At 42.2% G+C, this 18,454-nt stretch overlaps 2 protein-coding genes across 6 annotated transcripts in view; one reads left to right on the plus strand and one right to left on the minus strand.

Moving 5' to 3' along the window:
* The window catches only part of HDHD2 (haloacid dehalogenase like hydrolase domain containing 2), a 49,030-nt gene extending 46,919 nt beyond the window's left edge, over positions 1-2,111 (plus strand). For all 4 annotated transcript variants that reach the window (XM_037982356.2, XM_007974106.3, XM_037982357.2 and 1 more), the window contains one exon: positions 728-2,111. In XM_037982356.2, the coding sequence (XP_037838284.1) occupies positions 728-831 (104 nt within the window). In that variant the 3' untranslated portion in view covers positions 832-2,111. The remainder of the gene's footprint in view (positions 1-727) is intronic.
* A 5,123-nt stretch (positions 2,112-7,234) lies between these two features.
* Positions 7,235-18,454, minus strand: part of KATNAL2 (katanin catalytic subunit A1 like 2) — a 126,887-nt gene continuing 115,667 nt past the window's right edge. The window contains exons 15-17 of one of the 2 annotated variants that reach the window (XM_007974122.3): positions 10,070-10,232; positions 9,116-9,218; positions 7,235-8,601 (exon numbers count right to left, since the gene is read on the minus strand). In XM_007974122.3, the coding sequence (XP_007972313.2) occupies positions 8,462-8,601; positions 9,116-9,218; positions 10,070-10,232 (406 nt within the window). In that variant the 3' untranslated portion in view covers positions 7,235-8,461. The remainder of the gene's footprint in view (positions 8,602-9,115; positions 9,219-10,069; positions 10,233-18,454) is intronic. The other variant, XM_037982353.2, reaches the window with a different exon arrangement.

Genomic DNA, 18,454 nt, shown 5'->3' on the forward strand with positions numbered 1-18,454 from the left:
CTGGGACCCATTAAAGGGTCTTTAAATAGGGACCATGCACCTTCTGACTTGCAAAAGCTCTTTGTGACCACTGTGGAATGGTTCCTCTGCTGTGTTGAGGTGTTAAATTGTGTGTCAGGTGCTACAACAGCAGGCCATCTTGAATTCCAGGGTTGGGAGAGTCAGGCAGTGAGCCTGCTGCTTGATGCCAAGTGGCCTGTCCTGCCTGGCCCCAGGCCTGCGAGCATCCATCAGTCTTTCCCTCCCCAACCCAGGGCCTTCTCATCTGCCAGGCTCCCAGGCTGCCTGGATCCCTGCGTGTCAGCAGCACATCCTGTTCCCGGTCGCCATTGGGAGCGGATGAGTCCTCTGCCCTCTGGGATCTGGGCTTCCACTTTGAAGAATTAATTTAATCACCAACCTATCTTTAGGGCTGAGGGTAGGGGAAAGAAAATGATTTCATCAGCTGTGAATATGTGAAGAGAATCTTAGCTGTCAGGCGACCCAGTACCTGTGGCCTGTCCATTGTGAATGACCAGAGGGCCTGGGGAAAGGCTGAATGTGACATTTCTTTGAATTGCCTCGTTTACATCCTGAAGCCTCAGTAAAAGGTGATATGGGAGATGTGCGGCCCCTGATTCTCTCAAAACTGTAAGGGTGGTTCTGTGATGACCCAGGTGCTCATGGGGTATGATTAATTTAGCATTCTGGTGGCAGCCTGTGTTTACTGGCTTTGCTTTCATTTCAGGGAAATACCGAGCATCAGATGAAGAAAAAATTAATCCACCTCCTTACTTAACTTGTGAGAGTTTCCCTCATGCTGTGGACCACATTCTGCAGCACCTGTTGTGAAGCAATGTGTGTGTCTGAAGCAACTTGAAACGCAGCTTCTTACTGTCTGGAATGATTCCCTGACCAACTCAGTGCCAGCATCGGTAGACACACACCAGTCAGTGCTGATCGCTTTTTAACCCTCTTTTGTTGTGCATTAATTAGAAAGAAAGGTATTGAATTGCGGCCAGCCAGTAAGCCTTGCGAATCTCTTTTATTTTGTAACTGAAGATGAGACCCAGAGAAAGGGAAAGCTGAGATTTTGGGCCATTCCTTTTAAAAATTCATCAGGTTAGGCAGGGCTGGGAGGGAGAAGCTACCACAGGCAAGAGTGTTCTCTGCTGTCTCCTCACTGGAAAACAGGGAGGGGGGATTTCAGACTGTGAAGAAAGTTGAATGGTGGTTTTTAAATTATAAAGTAATGTATTAAAAGGTGTATTAGGCTGTAATTCTAATATTGAGTTCAACTGTGAAATCCATCAGATGTGCCAAATGGAGAAAACAGAAAGTAACAAAGAGAATTGTCCTTTAGCCCAAGTGATACAGTGAATTTGCTTTAATAGATGTTGAAAACTAAATTTTCTACTGTATTCCCAGCATGGGTGACTTCTTTTTCTCTTCATTAGCCAGAGATGACTAATTTAAATTTAGAACCAGATTTTAATTTAAAATAATACTTCCATTAATAACCTATTCATTGCAGATACCTATTATACTGTGTAACAGTTGTTTTGGAAATTTTATGTAAAATTAAAACTATCAGTATTTTACAGATGTTTTAATTAGACATTGTTATTAACAGGAACAGTGCAGAAACTAGAATCAAGCCTTGTAATGTCTTATAGACCATGCATTTTTGAAGTTAGTGTCCACTAGGGTCCTATTAACTGTACATTTGCAAGATTTCATTATTTTTGCCTCTGACACTATGGGAAAAATTTTTTAGAAGCTATTGGGACAGATTCAAGCTTTTATGTACTTGGTTACTACAGCTGTAAAATGAAATCTCGTCTTGTAGCATGGATTATTCTTCTCATGTTAAACTCACCAAAATGAAGGGGACTAAATAGGTAATGATTTTCCTAGTGCATTTGCATACTGTGACAATCCCGGGCCTTGCAATAGTTTTACAGGGCTCTTGGGCATTGAATTATTAGGATGTAATTGTACATCATTGTAGTGTTCACCTTATTGAAGCTCACTCTGATGTTAATGAGCTTCGGGTTTTGATGCTTGTTTAGAGATCAGCAGTCTTGGATGGGAGGGAACAAAGCTAAATAAATAGTTTGGTGAGCACTGTGTTTTTGTTTTTGCAAATACCTCGTCTTAGTATTTATATATCCCAGAGTGCAAAAGACAGATGTGATATGACTACCACCCCAAATCAGAAGGATGAGCAGAGTGGCTAAGAGCATACTCTGGATCCTGGTAACACAAAATTAGCTCTCTGGCCTTGGGGAAGTCACCTCACCTCTCTCATGCCTTCTTTCCTTATCTATAAAATGGGGATAATGATAATGCCCACCACATACGGTTGGTGTGAGCATTATGTGCATGAACTATATATTAAGTACTTAGAATATCATTGGGCAAATGGTAAATGCTGTGCGTTTGTGATGATGATGAAGCAGGACTCTCGACATTTAACAATCTGAAAAATGTTGGTAGAATTTATCTTTGCATTTATCTCAGTGGAGAAAGTCTTCCTGAGGATTAAAAAAAAGAAATTCTGTACTACATTTAGACTTCCTCAGAGTAAAGCTGCACACAGAGAGAGCTCAGCCTGCGAGTAGAGAGCTCTGCGTGGTACCTGGTGGCTGGGCTGCCTTCAATTTTGCCCTGTTGCTTGGGCACCTGGGTCAGTGATGCCTTGGCTCAAGTATTATCAAGTGTTTGCTAGTTGCTATGCGCTGAGTGCCCTGATTATGGTGGGAAATAAGCATATTAAGAAAAAGATTTTGCCTCAATGATCCTTTCCAGTTAAAGAGCTAAGGAGAAGAATACACATTACTCAAGAACACTAAAGATCCAACTCGGCGTTCCCCTTCTCTGATGTCGTCCCTGACTTCAGGATGGGGCAAGGTGTCCCCTCATTCATGTCCATGTGGCACTTTAAGAGTGTACTTATGTCTTCACATGCTCTTCTCCCCACTAGACAGGACTGCATCTCATTTTTTTTTAATTTTAATTTTGCTACCCAGTTAAATTTGAGTTTCATCATTCTTTCCTATATCTGCTGCAACCCAGGTAAGCACTCAAATGGGTACTGAACCAATAAAAACTATCATAGGAATGTAATGCTAGAAAGCATAGCTTTGAGTGGGCAGGAGAAAATGTTCATTAAATAAACACTTGGAAGTAATGGATCAGATGCTCTGGAGACAGGTTAGAGCTAAAACCAAGAAGGTAACATCATTGATGGGTTAGGAAGTGAAGAGGATAAAGGTCTCCTGAGCATGGTGGACCCAGCCAGGAGAAATGGCTTCTCTCGTTTCCTCCATTCCACTTTATCCCTGTGAGCCCTGAAAATCTTAGTTTGAGATATTTAACAAGCATTATATAGGCCTTGCTAACTGACCGGCCCACGGTAAGGTTCATGAGAATAACTAAAAATCTTATTTATAAACATTCCAATCCATGTTAGTGTCAGCTGGTTAGTCTGCCTTGGGCCTCATGGAGGAAGTTTAGTAACTGAAGTTTCTAAAAGGCTTCATTTACTGGCTGTCCCATTTAAAGGGCTATCTGGTATTAATCTCAAGGATGGTGTTTGTATCAGTTTTATTATAATCCTGTCCTGGGCCAGAAAAGGGACCATGTGACACCTTGGGACTGGAAAGGTTATTAGAAAACATCCATTGTTAGGAGTTGAGTGTCCCACATCTGCTGTGAGCCAGGAGTGTGGAACAGAGCAGAGCTCCAGTCCAGGGGAGGACGGACGGTCGTTCCACCCTCTCCACCCACAACTCCAGAGTCAGCCACAGGTTGCAGTAGCTCTGCCTACCGTGCGTTCTGTATCAGTGAGAGCTAATCATAATGCCTAGGAAAGGAAAAGGATAACCTACCTCACTCTAAGTGACAATTCCATCAAACTTTACCTGTAGCCATAATGTCAGAAATTCCGGTGGAATAATATATGTCAATTCACACATAATCCCATGTTTTAGAACTTACAGTAGTGTGTTGGACAGGGAAGTTAAAAACACCTACACTGATTGTGTTCAGTTGGTTTTTGGACCAATGTGTGTTCATGCAGGATAAAACTGAAGTCCTTGGGTACCTATAGTAGAGAATTGTTTAAATGACACTAACCTATTGCATTAAAACACTACCTCGAGCAGTAGAATCCCTTTGTCATATTAGCAGTTGTTTGCAGAGGGCTGTGTTTGCATTATCATGTTTATTTGACATAAGTCACAAAAGCTTTTTTCAGCCTAAATGCACAAGACTTTTGGTGACTTCCGTATTAAACCAGCCATCAAGGCCTCCTGTCCCAAATCATGTTGCTGTCTTTAAGGAGCAGTAATGAGGGTGCCAAAGTCCCAGAAATCATTTGTTTCAAACAGTTTGAATGCTTTTTCCAGTGCTCAACTCCTGTTTGTTTCACTGGCTGATCTTCCTGAAAAAACTGATATTTAATGTTTTCTGTGAGTAAAGCATAAGGGAGATGGAGAGAATACAGCTGTGGCTTCTAAGATGCGTGTCTTTTAGTTGGGAAATTCATACATATAAAAATGAATAACAACACCAAGGGCTCTGACACGTTCAGAATGGTTGTGTAAGTCCTCTAAGATTACAAGCAGTGAGCAAAATGCATGGGAGTAGTAGTCACAGACAGTGCTCAGATAACCTTTGGCATACACCAATTTAAATAATCTTTCATTCAATGGCAGTGAAAAAAAAGTACTCCAGGCATGGAGCTTAACATTTGGAGGAGGCAACAAATGATGAAACATATGCATGTATACATAGCTACCTAATACGATGAGAGATTGATGAATGATGAAGAAGGCCAACAGGAATGCAGTTACTTTAGCTAAGTATGGTCCACCAAGGAAGGCTTTTAAAAGTGAGTGGGAGCAGGCTGTGAGAATTCTACAGGTGTATAGTTAACCTTGATTGCCAACATCTGAACACCAGGAGATTCTAATGCAAATCAACTACTGGGTTTTCTAGGAAGATGAGAAGAACTATCTATGTTAGATCCAAATTTCCATGGCCAATTGGAGCAGAGTCATTACTGTGTCTTTCAGAGAGTCCCTGGCCCTCTCTAGCTCACCACCGTCTCCACCTCTGCTTCGCCTAACACCCATCTTACTCCTCATTTGCCACTACATTCCATGTTTCTGTAGGTCTTTGGGCTGTGACCTCTACTTTGGAAGAAAATATATTAAACTTTCCTCCAACAGCTATCAGGCCAATCTCCTATGTAAACTTAGATATATACTTCTAATCTACTTTAAAAAATAATCATGGAGACTCTTAACATTATATTAAGTCGTATGTGTTGGTCTCTTTTTTTCTTTTTCTCAAAGCTATACCAAAATAAGAGTAAAAGGAGTAATTGTAAACCCACAGGGTCAGCCCACAAGAGAAGGTAGAGGAGGCATCAGTGGATGAAAAGGTACAGTAATCTGAAAGGTGGAAACTGGTTGGAATGTTGATAAACAAAATCAGTGCAAAGAAAACACAGCCAAAATTCATCCTGTAGAACAACTTCAAAGACTCAAGCTTGCAGACAACAGGCAGGGAGGAAGTGAGGTACAAGACAGGATTGAAAGTGAGGAATTGGTTAAAAGTTGGAGCCTCAGGAAACTTACCCATCCTGAGCAGTCAGATGCCAACCCCTAGCCAAGGCAGGAGAACGGAAGTTTTCCGTTATTCTCTGGAAAAATGGAACCATGGAAATTAAGGCCATGGGAACAGTGGGCATGGTGTAGGGCCAGGGTGAGATGCAGGGCTGGAAATGGATTAGGTACAAATTGCTTATTCTGCCACGGTCCTCTGCTCCCCTTTCCCTTAGAACACCAGGACCAGAGCGGGTGGGAAGGGAGTGGAAAGTTTATCTGGTATGTTTGGTCATTTGGAAAAGAATATTGATGGGCACCTGACAGGTCCGAGAATGTGTTGCCAAAAAAAAAAGATACTTAGAAAATTAAGCAAATAGAAAAATGAGGCAGTTGTTAATTCTAGGGAAGACAAAACAAGAAAGCAAATGTAATTCTAATTCACTAGCTGGCTCTGCAGTTAACAATGTACATTTCTAATAAAAATACTGGTTATTGAGTTAATTTAAAATCATAATACAACTTTTGGAATGATGGAGAAAGACACGTATACGTGGTAAGGAAAGGGCAGAGAGATGAAAGAGCTACACTTCATTTCATCTAAAGCAGGAATAAATGTATAAAACATCAAGAAGAAGCCACCAAAGTAAATGTGTGACAGAAAAACATCCACATGCCGAAGTATTTGAAGACAAATTTTCTTAGGAAAAAAGAGGAGGACTGAATATGTGATTGAATAGAGGTGGAAGTGTTAAAAACATGGACAAGGCGATATTTAAAGGGAATGGAGGATGTGGAGATGCAGCAGGCACACAGGCTGCATATGGGGTGTTGGAAGTGGAAGAAGGTTAAGTGTATTTGCTGTGAGGGATAGCAGAACTGCACTTACCCTGAATGCATTCAGGAGCGGGCAGTAAGCAGAAAGGACCCAAATGTATTGTCACAAAGCATGCTATCCACAGGAGCACTTCCCCTGCCCCTTTACCCAGTCACTCTTGGGTACATGTACAGCACCAACTTTCCCACTGCAGCAAATTTGCAACAGCAGTTGAGATTTTATAAAATTAGAAATTATGGTAGTGGCCACAAGCGAATGGACTAGCAACTACAAGAAATGTCAGCTGATGGCCTGACAAGAAGAATCCCCCAAAACCATAAAGCAGACATCGGAACTTGGGCCTTACATCAGTCTTAGGCCATTCAGTGTAGAGTCCTCTATATCAGTGGTCCTCAGGCTTTTTGGCACCGGGGACTGGTTTCATGGAAGACAATTTTTCCACGGACTGAGCCTGGCTGGGGGGTGGGGGATGGATGGTTTTGGGATGAAACTGTTTCGCCTCAGATCATCAGGCATTACTTAGATTCTCATAAGGAGTGCATAACCTAGATCCCTCGCATGCACAGTTCACAATAGAGTTCACACTCCTGTGAGAATCTAATATTGTCACTGATCTGACAGGAGGTGGAGCTCAGGCAGTAATGCTCACCTGCCTCTTAGTTGCTGTGCAACCCTGTTTCTAACAAGCCACGAGAGGGTACTACGGGTCCATGGCCCAGGGGCTGGGGACTCTCTATGCTTTGTATCGCTGGTGCTGGCATAGTGTAGTGCCTGATGCTTATGAAGAAGTTTAAGCATGTACTGAGATGAAATCTTTTTTCTTTTCAATTTGTTAAATAAGGTATATTTTCAATTTGATATTTTCCATGAAATGATGTTTAAAGAGGCGTTTGAGAATAATCTCAAAATAATCAATACCCCAAAACATGCTTTAGTTTTGTTTAAAAGGGTAAAAATCCTTTGGGATATTTAGCTATCCAAAGTGTCTCTTTTTGGAAGTTTTTCCTCTTGAAGAGTCTGTCTGCAGGGATGATGAAAACAAGGCAAGGAAGAGAAAAGAAGGTAATTTCCCATAGGTAAGTTCTAGTGGGGGAAAAGAAGTCGCATTACTTAGGGGAAGCCTTCAAAATTTATCAAGGGTTCAAAGTAGATCCCTCGGATTGTGAGTTTCTGAGAGATGCTTCTAGCTGTTTATAACCCCTTAAGGAGAGGGGGAAGAGCCTAAGAGCAGGGAAGACTTGGAATGAATATTCTCGAAGCTCAGGTGCCCCATCCTAAGCTTTGGTTCTGATGAGAAGCTGTGGCAATGGAAAGAGAAGGGCAGAGCACACCGGATGTGAGATGTGAAGAGTTAAAAGATGTTATTGGGGGCCAGAACCCAAAACAGTCATACTGGCAGCTGATGGTGATGGTGTGCTAGTCACCCCGGCTATTAGCTCTAGGATCAGAATGCTCAGTGACATTTCTGAGTGGGGCTTAGTTTGGGAGGGGTTTGCTGCTGACAAAGCTGGATGGAGTCAGAATTAGGGAGAGCTGATGAGATACAGAGTATTGTCCACAATGAGAAACAGACTGCATTGCCTTCCCTGCCCTCATCCTTCTTCACCCTGGGACTGTCCGCTGGGCAGTGCCTGTCAAGCTTAGCTTCTACTTGGCTGCCCCAACTCAGGGTCATCCTGTGCCTGGCCAACACAACTTTTCTAAGTACATCTTTTTCTTCAAAAGTTTACAAATGAGTAACATTACAGAAAATTGTTCATTAAAATTTTATGGAGTCTAATTGTCAGAAAAATCTCCATTGTATGACCTAATAGCACATATATGTATGTAACTGAAACCCTCAATATTTTGCTGACATCAGTAATGATAAGTTAATAAATATATCTCAGCTATCCAAACAATACAGTGGCTCAAGTTAATCCAGTCTTCAAGAATAATTTTCTCTTTTCCATTCCAATCATTTTGTTCTTCTCCCACGGACACTAATAAACTAGGAGGCCTTTGTGGCCGGGTCAGGGTAAATGTGGTTTCAAACAGACTCGAACTCTCTTTGCCAGGCTGAGTATCTCTGAGCCAGATTCTTTGCGGAGGGCTTGGTATGAGTTAGCACATCCAGAAAGTCGGCAGTGGTTACTGTATCCAACTGGATCCCTGGTAAGTCGCTGCTTTCTAGGATAAGAACACAACAGTAACAGCACAACAATCGACCTCTTGGTGATCAATGCTCCTGAAACGCTAATAGACCTTCTTTCAAGACAATGCATAATGCAGCATTCTTAATTGTTAATGCAGCAAAAGGCAAGAGTAAAGAGGGCTGGGGAAAAATTCTTTAATGTGCAACTGAGTTAGCCCCTAAGGCCTAGACAAAAAAAAAAAATGTGACTTAAATGTATTGTTACCAAGTATTATTTAATATTTATATAGTGCCTCAAATGGATCCAGCCCAACATCAGAGTGTGCCAGAGAAATAAAAGCCTGAGCCCTAAGGAGTTTATCTTCTGCGAGCAAAGTCGATCTGAATCAGAACACCCACAGAGGAATGAGTTGAGTGAGGGATGATTTGACCAAAAAACGTGTTGCAACTGTAAAGCGGCACCAAGAACGGGCACCAGGCTCCATCTGCTGGTGAGAGGGATTTTTACACAAATTTCCCAGAACACCTTCACAGTGATCCAACCCATACCTGACTGGTGATTTTCAAGTGCATCAAAGATCTTCCTCACGGGCCGCATGGCTGCTTCCCTGCAGACGAGCTTAATGTCTGAGCCTGAGTAGCCCTCAGTCTCCTGAAACAGCCACAAAAAACAGCCATTGGTCAGTGGACAGAATGCCCCTGGCCATTACATTGTTATGGGCAGGACCCAGTATCAGAAGTCCTGTGTAGATTCTGTATCTGTCACCCATGAACACCCTAAAAAGATTCCCAGATAAACAGTGCTTGAGGCAGAGACCCTGCTAGCATGCTGGGATAACCTAAGCAGCTGGGCTAGAAGGGCTTTCTAACACTATCAAAATATGCTGTAAGATGCCAGTAAAGGACCAGAACACCCAAGTTGGGCTATCGGGGTCCCTGTGCTCAAATCCAAGGATGTTCAAATTGGTAGGCACGTTTATTCTTGTAAATAAGATCATACCTGCCATTTAGGAGCCTCAGAGAACATTGTGTTCAAATGTTCACCAAAAGCAGGCAACATTTCTACAACACCCTGGGAATGGACACCAGTGATAATGTGCATAATAGACATGTACCGGGAGATTTTCTGTTATGTAATCATCACAGTCATTCTTTGTGGCTCATCTGCTACCCATTTTACAGATGAAGAAACTGAGGCTTAAAGAGTAAGTGACTTCCCTGAGGTCACACAGCTAACAAGCAGCAGGGGCAGGATTTGACCATAGGTTTTCTGAGTCTAAACCCTATGCTGTTTCCACTGCCTCACACTATTTCTCCCTCTCTGAATATTTTTAAGTGACAAGGAGCTTATTCTTCCGTGAAGATGCCCATTGCATTATAGGGGCAGCTTTGATCTTATTCTAAGTGTCTTAAGCTTCTGTCAGCTCATGGTAAGACCTGGTCTACAAGATGGCCATGTGGTGAGCCCTTGACCTACATGTGCCCCTCTCTAGGGCAGCTGACCTGGCTCAGCACACTGTACTCCAGCTCTGTGCGCAGCTCCAAGGCCCTGCTCTTGCTCACAGGAGGCAGCCAGTGGTAGATCATGGCCTGCCTGGCCTCCCGGCTGGGGAGATCAACCAGAATCCTCTTCTCCAGGCGGCGTAACATGGCACAGTCCAGCTCCCTAAAATCACACCAGAAATGGAGCTGGACAGGGCTGCAAACACACTTCCTGAACAACAACTGTACTTTAAGAACAATTTAGCATTGCAGAAAGCAATTTTGCATTTTAACTCTCACTCTACATCGCCTTGAGTGGATGGGACAATTACTTAATATTATTTGGAGAAAGAATTGGTGAGAGAGAGAAGTGAGGGAGGGAAGGAAGGGAAGAGAGGGAGGAAAGAGGAAAGGAAGGAGAAGAAAGAGCAGGAAGGAATGGAAGAGAGGGAGGAAAGCAGAAAGGAAGGAAAAGAAAGAGAAGGAAGGAAGGAAAGAAGGATAAATGGAAGAAAAGAAAAAGAACATATCCTCAGAACTCCTAATGAAAAGGAAGTAATTTTAGGTAACTTAATTTGGGGTACAAAAACCAACTAACAACCAGCAATCATGAGTATTCTCATTGCAGTTGTAACATGAATTATTCAATCCGATCTTGCCAGTGAGTAAATTATTGCTGACAATAACTTGGGCACTCTAAGTACATTAATTCTTCCAAAATTCTCAGTCCTTCTGGCGTGAATGACCCTCTCACTTCATTACATTGGTGAACTTAGCACCAGTGGCCCTTCCTGGGTGCCCAATGCAAATACAGCCCTTTCAGACACTCACTTTTACTACTCCCCAAACTGTCAGGCCAAGTTTATGTGATTTTGCATCTGCAGGCCATATCCTTAAACTTCTTGATATGGTTTGGCTCTGTGTCCCCACCCAAATCTCATTTTAAATTGTAATCGCATAGTTCCCACATGTTGTGGGAGGGACCCAGTGGGAGATAATTTGAATCATGGGGGCAATTTCCCCCATGCATGCTCTTCTCATGGTAGTGAATAAGTCTCACGAGATCTGATGGTTTTATCAGGGGTTTCCGCTTTTTGCATCTTCCTCATTTTTCTTGCTGCCACCATGTAAGAAGTGCCTTTTGCCCCCTGCCATGATTCTGAGGCTCCCCATCCATGTGAAACTGTAAGTCCAACTAATTTTTTCTTCCCAGTCTTGGGTATGTCTTCACCAGCAGCATGAAAATGGACTAATACACTTCTTTTTTTATTTTTATTATTATTATTTTTTGAGACAGAGTCTCGCTCTGTCGCCAGGCTGGAGTGCAATGGTTTTCAAACTAACATAAAAGTAGAATAAAACAATTGAACATCCATATACATACCATCTTGATTCGACACCAGTATTCTGCCATATCTGCTTCGTATCTCTTTATCTACTTTTTCTTGCTAAATTATTTCAAAGTAATTTATATCGTGACACCTCATCCCTAAGTATTTTAGCATGCATTTCCAAAGAAAGGCATTTGCTTACATAGCCACAATATCACTATGACACCTGGCGAAACTGATTCTGTAATGTGTCTAATGCTCAGTCCATATTCAGATTTCTCCAATCAGGGTGGAGGGTGGGAGGAGGGAGAGGATCAGGAAAAACAACTAATGGGTACTAGGCTTAATATCTGAGTGATGAAATCATCTGTACAACAAACCCCCATGACACGAGTCCACCTATACAACAAACCTGCACATGTACCCCTGAGCTTAAATAAAAGTTAACAAAATTTCTCCAACCATCCCCAAAATATCTTCCATCATTTTCTGACAAAATCCAGTGAAGAAGTATGCATTATGTATGGTTATGTCTCTTAAATCTCTTTTAATCTAGGTCAGCCTGCTTGCCCTAGACCCTTTTTGAAAAAACAGGGCCAGCTGGAGAATGTCCCACATTCTGAATTGGTCTGATGCTTTCCTTGTGATATCATGAAACTGGTTCCTCTATTTCCTGTCTCTAAGAGGGAAGTTAGTTCTAAAAGCTTAATGAGATTTGGGGTAAATATTTTTTGGCAAGCATATTACATAGATGATGTTGTGTTTTCATATTCATCAGGATCCACACGTCTGTGTGTCTCACTGTCAGTGTGGTGTTTGATTTTCTGGTGGCCATGGAACTCTCCATTGTAAAGAAACACATCTTTTCTCAGCAAGTAGTAAGTATTCTGTGTACAATACTTTGACACCATAGGAATGCCCAATTCCTTATACCCTTTCAACTAATGGTTTTAGCATCTGTTGATGATCTTTATGTGAATCAGCTATTTCACTAGAGGTTGCAAATGCTGATTAAACACACACCCACATACACACACACAGATTTTTTTTTCTTTTTTCTTTTTTTTTTTAGCCAGGGTCTTCCTCTGTCGCCCAGGCTGGAGTGCAGTGGTGCCCTCTCAGCTCACTGCCTCCTCCACCTCTTGGACTCAAGCAATCCTTCTGTCTCAGCCCCCCAAGTAGCTGGGACTACAGGTGCGAGCCCGGCTAATTTTTGTATTTTTTGGACGCAGTTTCACCATGTTAGCCAGGCTGGTCTTGAACTACTGAGCTCAAACAGTCCACCCGCCTCAGCCTCCCAAAGTGCTAGGATTACAGGTGTGAGCCACCATGCCTGGTCTGGATTTTTCATTCCAAATACATTATTTGGAGTTATTATGAAATTACATAGCACTATTATGTAAAGCAGAGCTTTCCCTCATCAGCTGAGACTATTTGGTTACTCTAAATTACCAGTCCTGTTATCAATAGATCATCTTGAGTGTGTGTCTGTGAACTGTTTATTTGATTTTCTAGGATAGAAATGAGGAAATTCCTGTATGTTAGCCTTAGCCTAACCATTGATAAAGAGTAACAACGAGCTGGGTGTGTTGGCTAATGCCTGTAATCCCAGCCCTTGGGGAAGCTGAGGTAGAAGATTTGCTGACTATGCTGGGCAACATAGTGACAGCCCGTCTCTGCACAATATAAATAAAATTAGCTGGGTGTGGTGATGCACGCCTGTAGTCTCAGCTACTTGGGAGACTGAGGTAGGAGAGTCACCTGAGCCCAGGAAGCCGAGGCTGTAGTGAGCTGAGATCACACTACTGCACTCCAGCCTGAGTGACAGAAATAATTTTTTAAAAAAATAAAATAAAATTTTAAATATTTTTTTAAAAAGAGTAACAATGAAAACATCACCAGGTATTTCTCATTCATAAAAACACTAAGAATTTCTAAACTGTCTTCCCATTTTTTCTTATTCTCATTCTGAATCTATGTTACAATATTTCCTTTTAAATTGAAAACACTTCCAGGGAACATATCTGAATCCTAAATCACAGCAACCAGATTTCTTTAAGGAGTGTGCCTTTGCTTCTCCTGTTGTTTGTCTAACCCTGAACTGAGAATCCATAGTCCAGGGGTGCCTTACTGACAGTGACAATGACCTATTTCTTTTTTGCATTTGCTTTGTTCTTCTATCAGTCTCACCCTGTTGACATTCATCTCACATCAGAGACTCAGCCACCTCTTCCCTTGCGCAATTATTCCCCCTCTCAAGGCACATTTATATTCAAGGCACAGGGTCAAGGAAAAGAAAAAAACCGTGCTTCACAGCAGAACTTTGCCTAGCACTCCAATTGAGGATGTGCTCATCTTTGCTTCAAATGGTTTCTTCCTTGTTCATACTCAGCAATAATATGCAGCCAGCAGACAGCAAGAATGATGCTGTTTTTCTTGATTGGTAAGCACCCACACCACACCAGTTGTTTAATATTTTTAATATCACCCCTGCATATAAGCCACAAAAATATGTTATCCTTCATACCCAAGGATGTTCCATCAGAAGGCTGTCTGTGCTACTAAGGTTGAAATAAAAACGCTGTATTAGTCCATTCTCACAATGCTATGAAGAAATATTTGGGACTGGGTAATTTATAAGGAAAGGGGTTTAATTGACTCACAGTTCCACATGACTGGGGAGGCCTCAAGAAACTGGCAATCATGGTGGAAGGCAAAGGAGAGAAGCAGGCATCTTCTTTACGGGGTGGCAGGACAGAGTGAGCACTTATAAAACCATCAAGGTGCAGTGAGATCTCATGACAACAGCATGAGGGAAACCGCACCCATGATTCAATTATCTCCACCTGGTTCCGCCCTTGACAGGTGGGGATTATGAGGATTATAATTGAAGATGAATTTTGGGTGGGGACCAGCCAAACCATATTACACTTCACTGTTGATGAACTTTAACTAAGACTGCACTTAAATTTGGGGATAAACAGAATCACTTCTGCTTCCTCCTACTAAACACCACTGAAAGAGTTTTTGAATGGCATAAACCCACAAAAGCAAACAGAATTGGAGAACTGATTGAAGCAAAGATATGAACGCTGGGAAGCATAATGACGAGTAAAAGAAACTTAGTAGAACTGAGAAGCTGCTTTCTAAATCAGCAGTAAAGGATGTCAGGAAATAATCTGAGTCACAGAAACCCCAAGAGATTTGGCAGTATCTTCTACCTTTAGAGGTGAGGGTGAGGGTGGGTTGAAAATAGGGGGTTTGATTGCCAATTTGTATATAAAAAAAAGTTAGATCACAGATTTTCTCCCCCTCCAATAGTAGGGGAACTGCGTCTCCCATACTTTGGCAGAGGGTAAAATGGAGGGTCTCCAAGCTGGGAAACACCAGACTCAGTTGAAAACAGTGTACTGTATTGAAACAAGGAGATACTGACTATCCCTAGACTATTAGCAGCCAAACTTTTGCCCTCCAGGCAGGAGATTGCAAAAATCGTCACTTGGCAATCTGACCAGCCAAAGAGAAAGACCCTAAGGATACTGATATTGGGAGTTCCCCAACACAATAACCCAGTCATATCTCAGCACATGGAGCCCACAGTCGGCAAGCCTTTCCCATGTGCACAGAGCTTCCTGTGGGTTTTGTTAATGTGCCCCTCTCATAAACATTAGGCAGCCAAGAAGACCTACATCTGTGGAACCCCTCTAACTTGAAGACACAACCCAACACAAATAAATGGGGAAAAATTAAGAGAATCTTGGAGAAAACAGAATTCTTCAGGGAAATGAAACTTCAAAAATTAGTATTCTCAGAGAGATGTAAGAAAATATTGCCATGAAACAAGAAGAGTGTCTTAGTCCATTTTGAACTGCTATAACAAAATACCTGAAACTAGGTAATTTATAAAGAACAGACGTTTCATAATTTGTCATTTTGGAGGGTGGGAGACCAAGATCCAGGCACCAGCAGGTTTAGTGTCTGGTGAGAGCCTGGTCTCTGCTTCCAAGATGGCACGTCCTCAAGAGGGGGAAACATGTGTCTTCACATGATGGCAAGTGGAAGGCAAAAAAGAGACCAAACTGCCTCCATTGTGCCTTTTTATAAGGGCATTATTCTGCTCATGATGGTGAAGCCCTGGTGACCTAAACACTTCCTACAGGACTCTATACCACCTGACCCTGTTGCACTGGGGATTAAGTTTCCTACACATGAATTTTGAGGAACACATTCAGACTACAGCAAAAAGGATGCCATTTAAAAAGAACATTCAGAGAAAAACAACAAAATGCGGTAACTTGAGAATACAAAATATGATAGAAGAAATTAAAAACACAATGGAAAGCTGAGAAGATAAAGCTGGAGAAATCTCTCACAGAGTAGGACAAGAAAGACACACAAGGCCAGGCATGGTGGCCCATGCGTGTAATTCCAACATGTTGGGAGGCCAAGGTGGGAGGATCACTTGAGCCCAGGAGTTCAAAACCAGCCTGGGCAACACAGTGAGATCCCATCTCTACAAAAAAATTAGCCAGGCATATGCCTGTAGACCCAGCTACTTGCGAGGTGGGAGGATCACTTGACCCCAAGAAGTTGAGGCTGCAGGGAGCTGTGGTCACGCCACTGCACTCCAACCTTGGTGACAGAGCCAGGCCCTGTCTCAATTAAAAAAAAAAAAAAAAAAAAAAGACACACACACACAAACACACACATAAATACACACACACAAAAAGTTCAAAATGAGAAAGATGGTTTTTTAAATGAGAACATTATTACAGGAGAGCCAACAGACAATAGGAGATCAAAAAAAAAACAAAAGGGGGATGCAGAGAAAACAGAAGGGAAAATATGAAAGAAATAATTCAAGAAAACTTTCCAGATTCTAGGAAATAATTTCCTGTATGTGAAATATTAATAAAAGCAAATGCTTAACTAGTACTTAACTAAGTGGCAGGCAATGTCTCAAGCATTTTACAGACATTAATTCATTTAATTCTCACAAGCCTGTGAGGCAGGCATGAAGATTTAACTCAGTGAGTCCCTGAACCTATGCCTCAATTAACTGCTAGTGGACTCCCAAGTCAGATCGTGGTAAAATTTCAGAAGGTGGAGAACAAAGAAAGGATCATAAAAGCCTCCAGAGAGAAAAAGACAGATTATGTACAATGGATCAATAAGACTTCTCAACAGCAATGTGAGACATTAAAAGAAAATAGAACACTGCCTTCAGAATTCAGATGAGAAATAATTTCTAGCATAGAAACCTATCTCTTGATGAATACATCAATTAAGTTGGGGGATAGAATAAAGATATTTTCAACATGCAAGGCCTAAAAAATAATTACCTCCTATGTACCCTTTATCAGGAAAATGTTGGAGGATTCTCTCCAAAGGAGGAGAGTAAACCAAACCAAAGGACTATAAGGGATTCAAGAAACAGAGGCTGTGATGCAGAGAGTGAAGGACCCCCCAGGAGGACGATGGGGAATCCCAGGGTTTCCTCTATAAACTGGGTGCAGGACAAGCAGGTCAGCCTGGAGCTGATAAGAAGGCTGTTACCAGCCTTCTCTCCAAGGAGATGAAACTCATAGAATGCCTGGCATGTCTCAATGTATCAAGAGTCCATCTAGACAGTTAACAGAGTTGTGACTGAATTATGGGAGAAAAAGGTGAAGTGATGGGGGAGAAAAGAAAAAAGGAGAAAAGGGAGTTTTTTTTTTTTTTTTGAGACGGAGTCTCACTCTGTCACCCAGCCTGGAGTGCAATGGCATGATCTCGGCTCACTGCAACCTCTACCTCCCAGGTTCAAGCAATTCTCCCACCTCGGCCTCCTGAGTAGCTGAGATTACAGGCATGTGCCACCATGCTGGGCTAATTTTTTGTATTTTTAGTGGAAACGGGATTTCGCCATGTTGGCCAGGCTGGTCTCAAACTCCAGACCTCAGATGATCTGCCCACCTCAGCCTCCCAATGTGCTGGGATTACAGGCGTGATCCACTGCACTCGGCCAGGAGATCTTTTAATAGGGAAGCTAAATCATTACATTTATACCTTAGGAATTCAGTGCCGTTCAGCAGTATTTACCACCTGCCATGTGTATTGTCACTGCTATGCCTCCAATATACAGAAACAAACAAGACGCTTTCTTCCTTATATGTAACTAAAGGCAGTAATATGGAGGATTGGGCCATGGTCTGTGGGATCATTGATCCTGTAAATTTCAAAGACAAAATAAGGGGTGATATCAGACCGAAAACCCCAAGGGAAGAGAAAATAAGCCCCTACAAATGGCAGAGCACGGGGTGATGAGTAGTTGCTATATTTTCTTTCAAGGCTTTTACTTTGGATCTGCTCGCTTCAAAAAGACAAGCTGCTAAAGAAGAAAGATTCTTTCATAGGGACTCCTTCCTGCTGTCCCCATCCCATCCAGAGTGACTTCCTGTATAAAGGAAGTCCAGAACCCTCCAGAATGCCCTAGGAAAATGGAGTCATGTAGATGGTGTGGAAAACAATCCCTCACTACAAATGTCTGTATTGATCAGCTAATGCCTTAAAGCAAGAGATTTACCTCAAAACTGCTTGTGGGCGCAAAATAAGTGCAACTCTGTGACAGCCAGGCCTGATGAATGTACTTTTCATGACATCAATAATCATATAATCATACAAGGGAGGAAATGAAGGACAAATGGAATGTACCCAGGAATCATTCTTTATGCCAATATATTTATATAAAAAAATTTAACCTGTGGCAACCAGAAAGCACTCCCCTTAGTTCCTGCACTTTGAATTTTGAACCGTGTTACTCTGTTTTAATGTCTCCTTTCTTTTGTTTTTCTGGTACTTCTATCACGTCGAAGGTCAAAACCACCAGCAAGTGTGAGCTGCTGGTGTACAGCAAGTGTGAAGTGCAGCGAAGACTCACAGACCTCAGAGTCTGGTCCACTGGACCCAGGCCCACTGCTGGATAAAAGGTGCAGCACCCACTGGCCACTTCCATGGTTTACATCAGGCTCCAAGGCCTTGCGCCCGATCACCTGAGCACCTGTGCCAACCCTCAGGTACCTACCTAAGTCCCTTG

Source organism: Chlorocebus sabaeus, chromosome 18 (genome assembly GCF_047675955.1).
Source record: "Chlorocebus sabaeus isolate Y175 chromosome 18, mChlSab1.0.hap1, whole genome shotgun sequence".
In the NCBI taxonomy this organism is placed as follows: domain Eukaryota; kingdom Metazoa; phylum Chordata; class Mammalia; order Primates; family Cercopithecidae; genus Chlorocebus; species Chlorocebus sabaeus.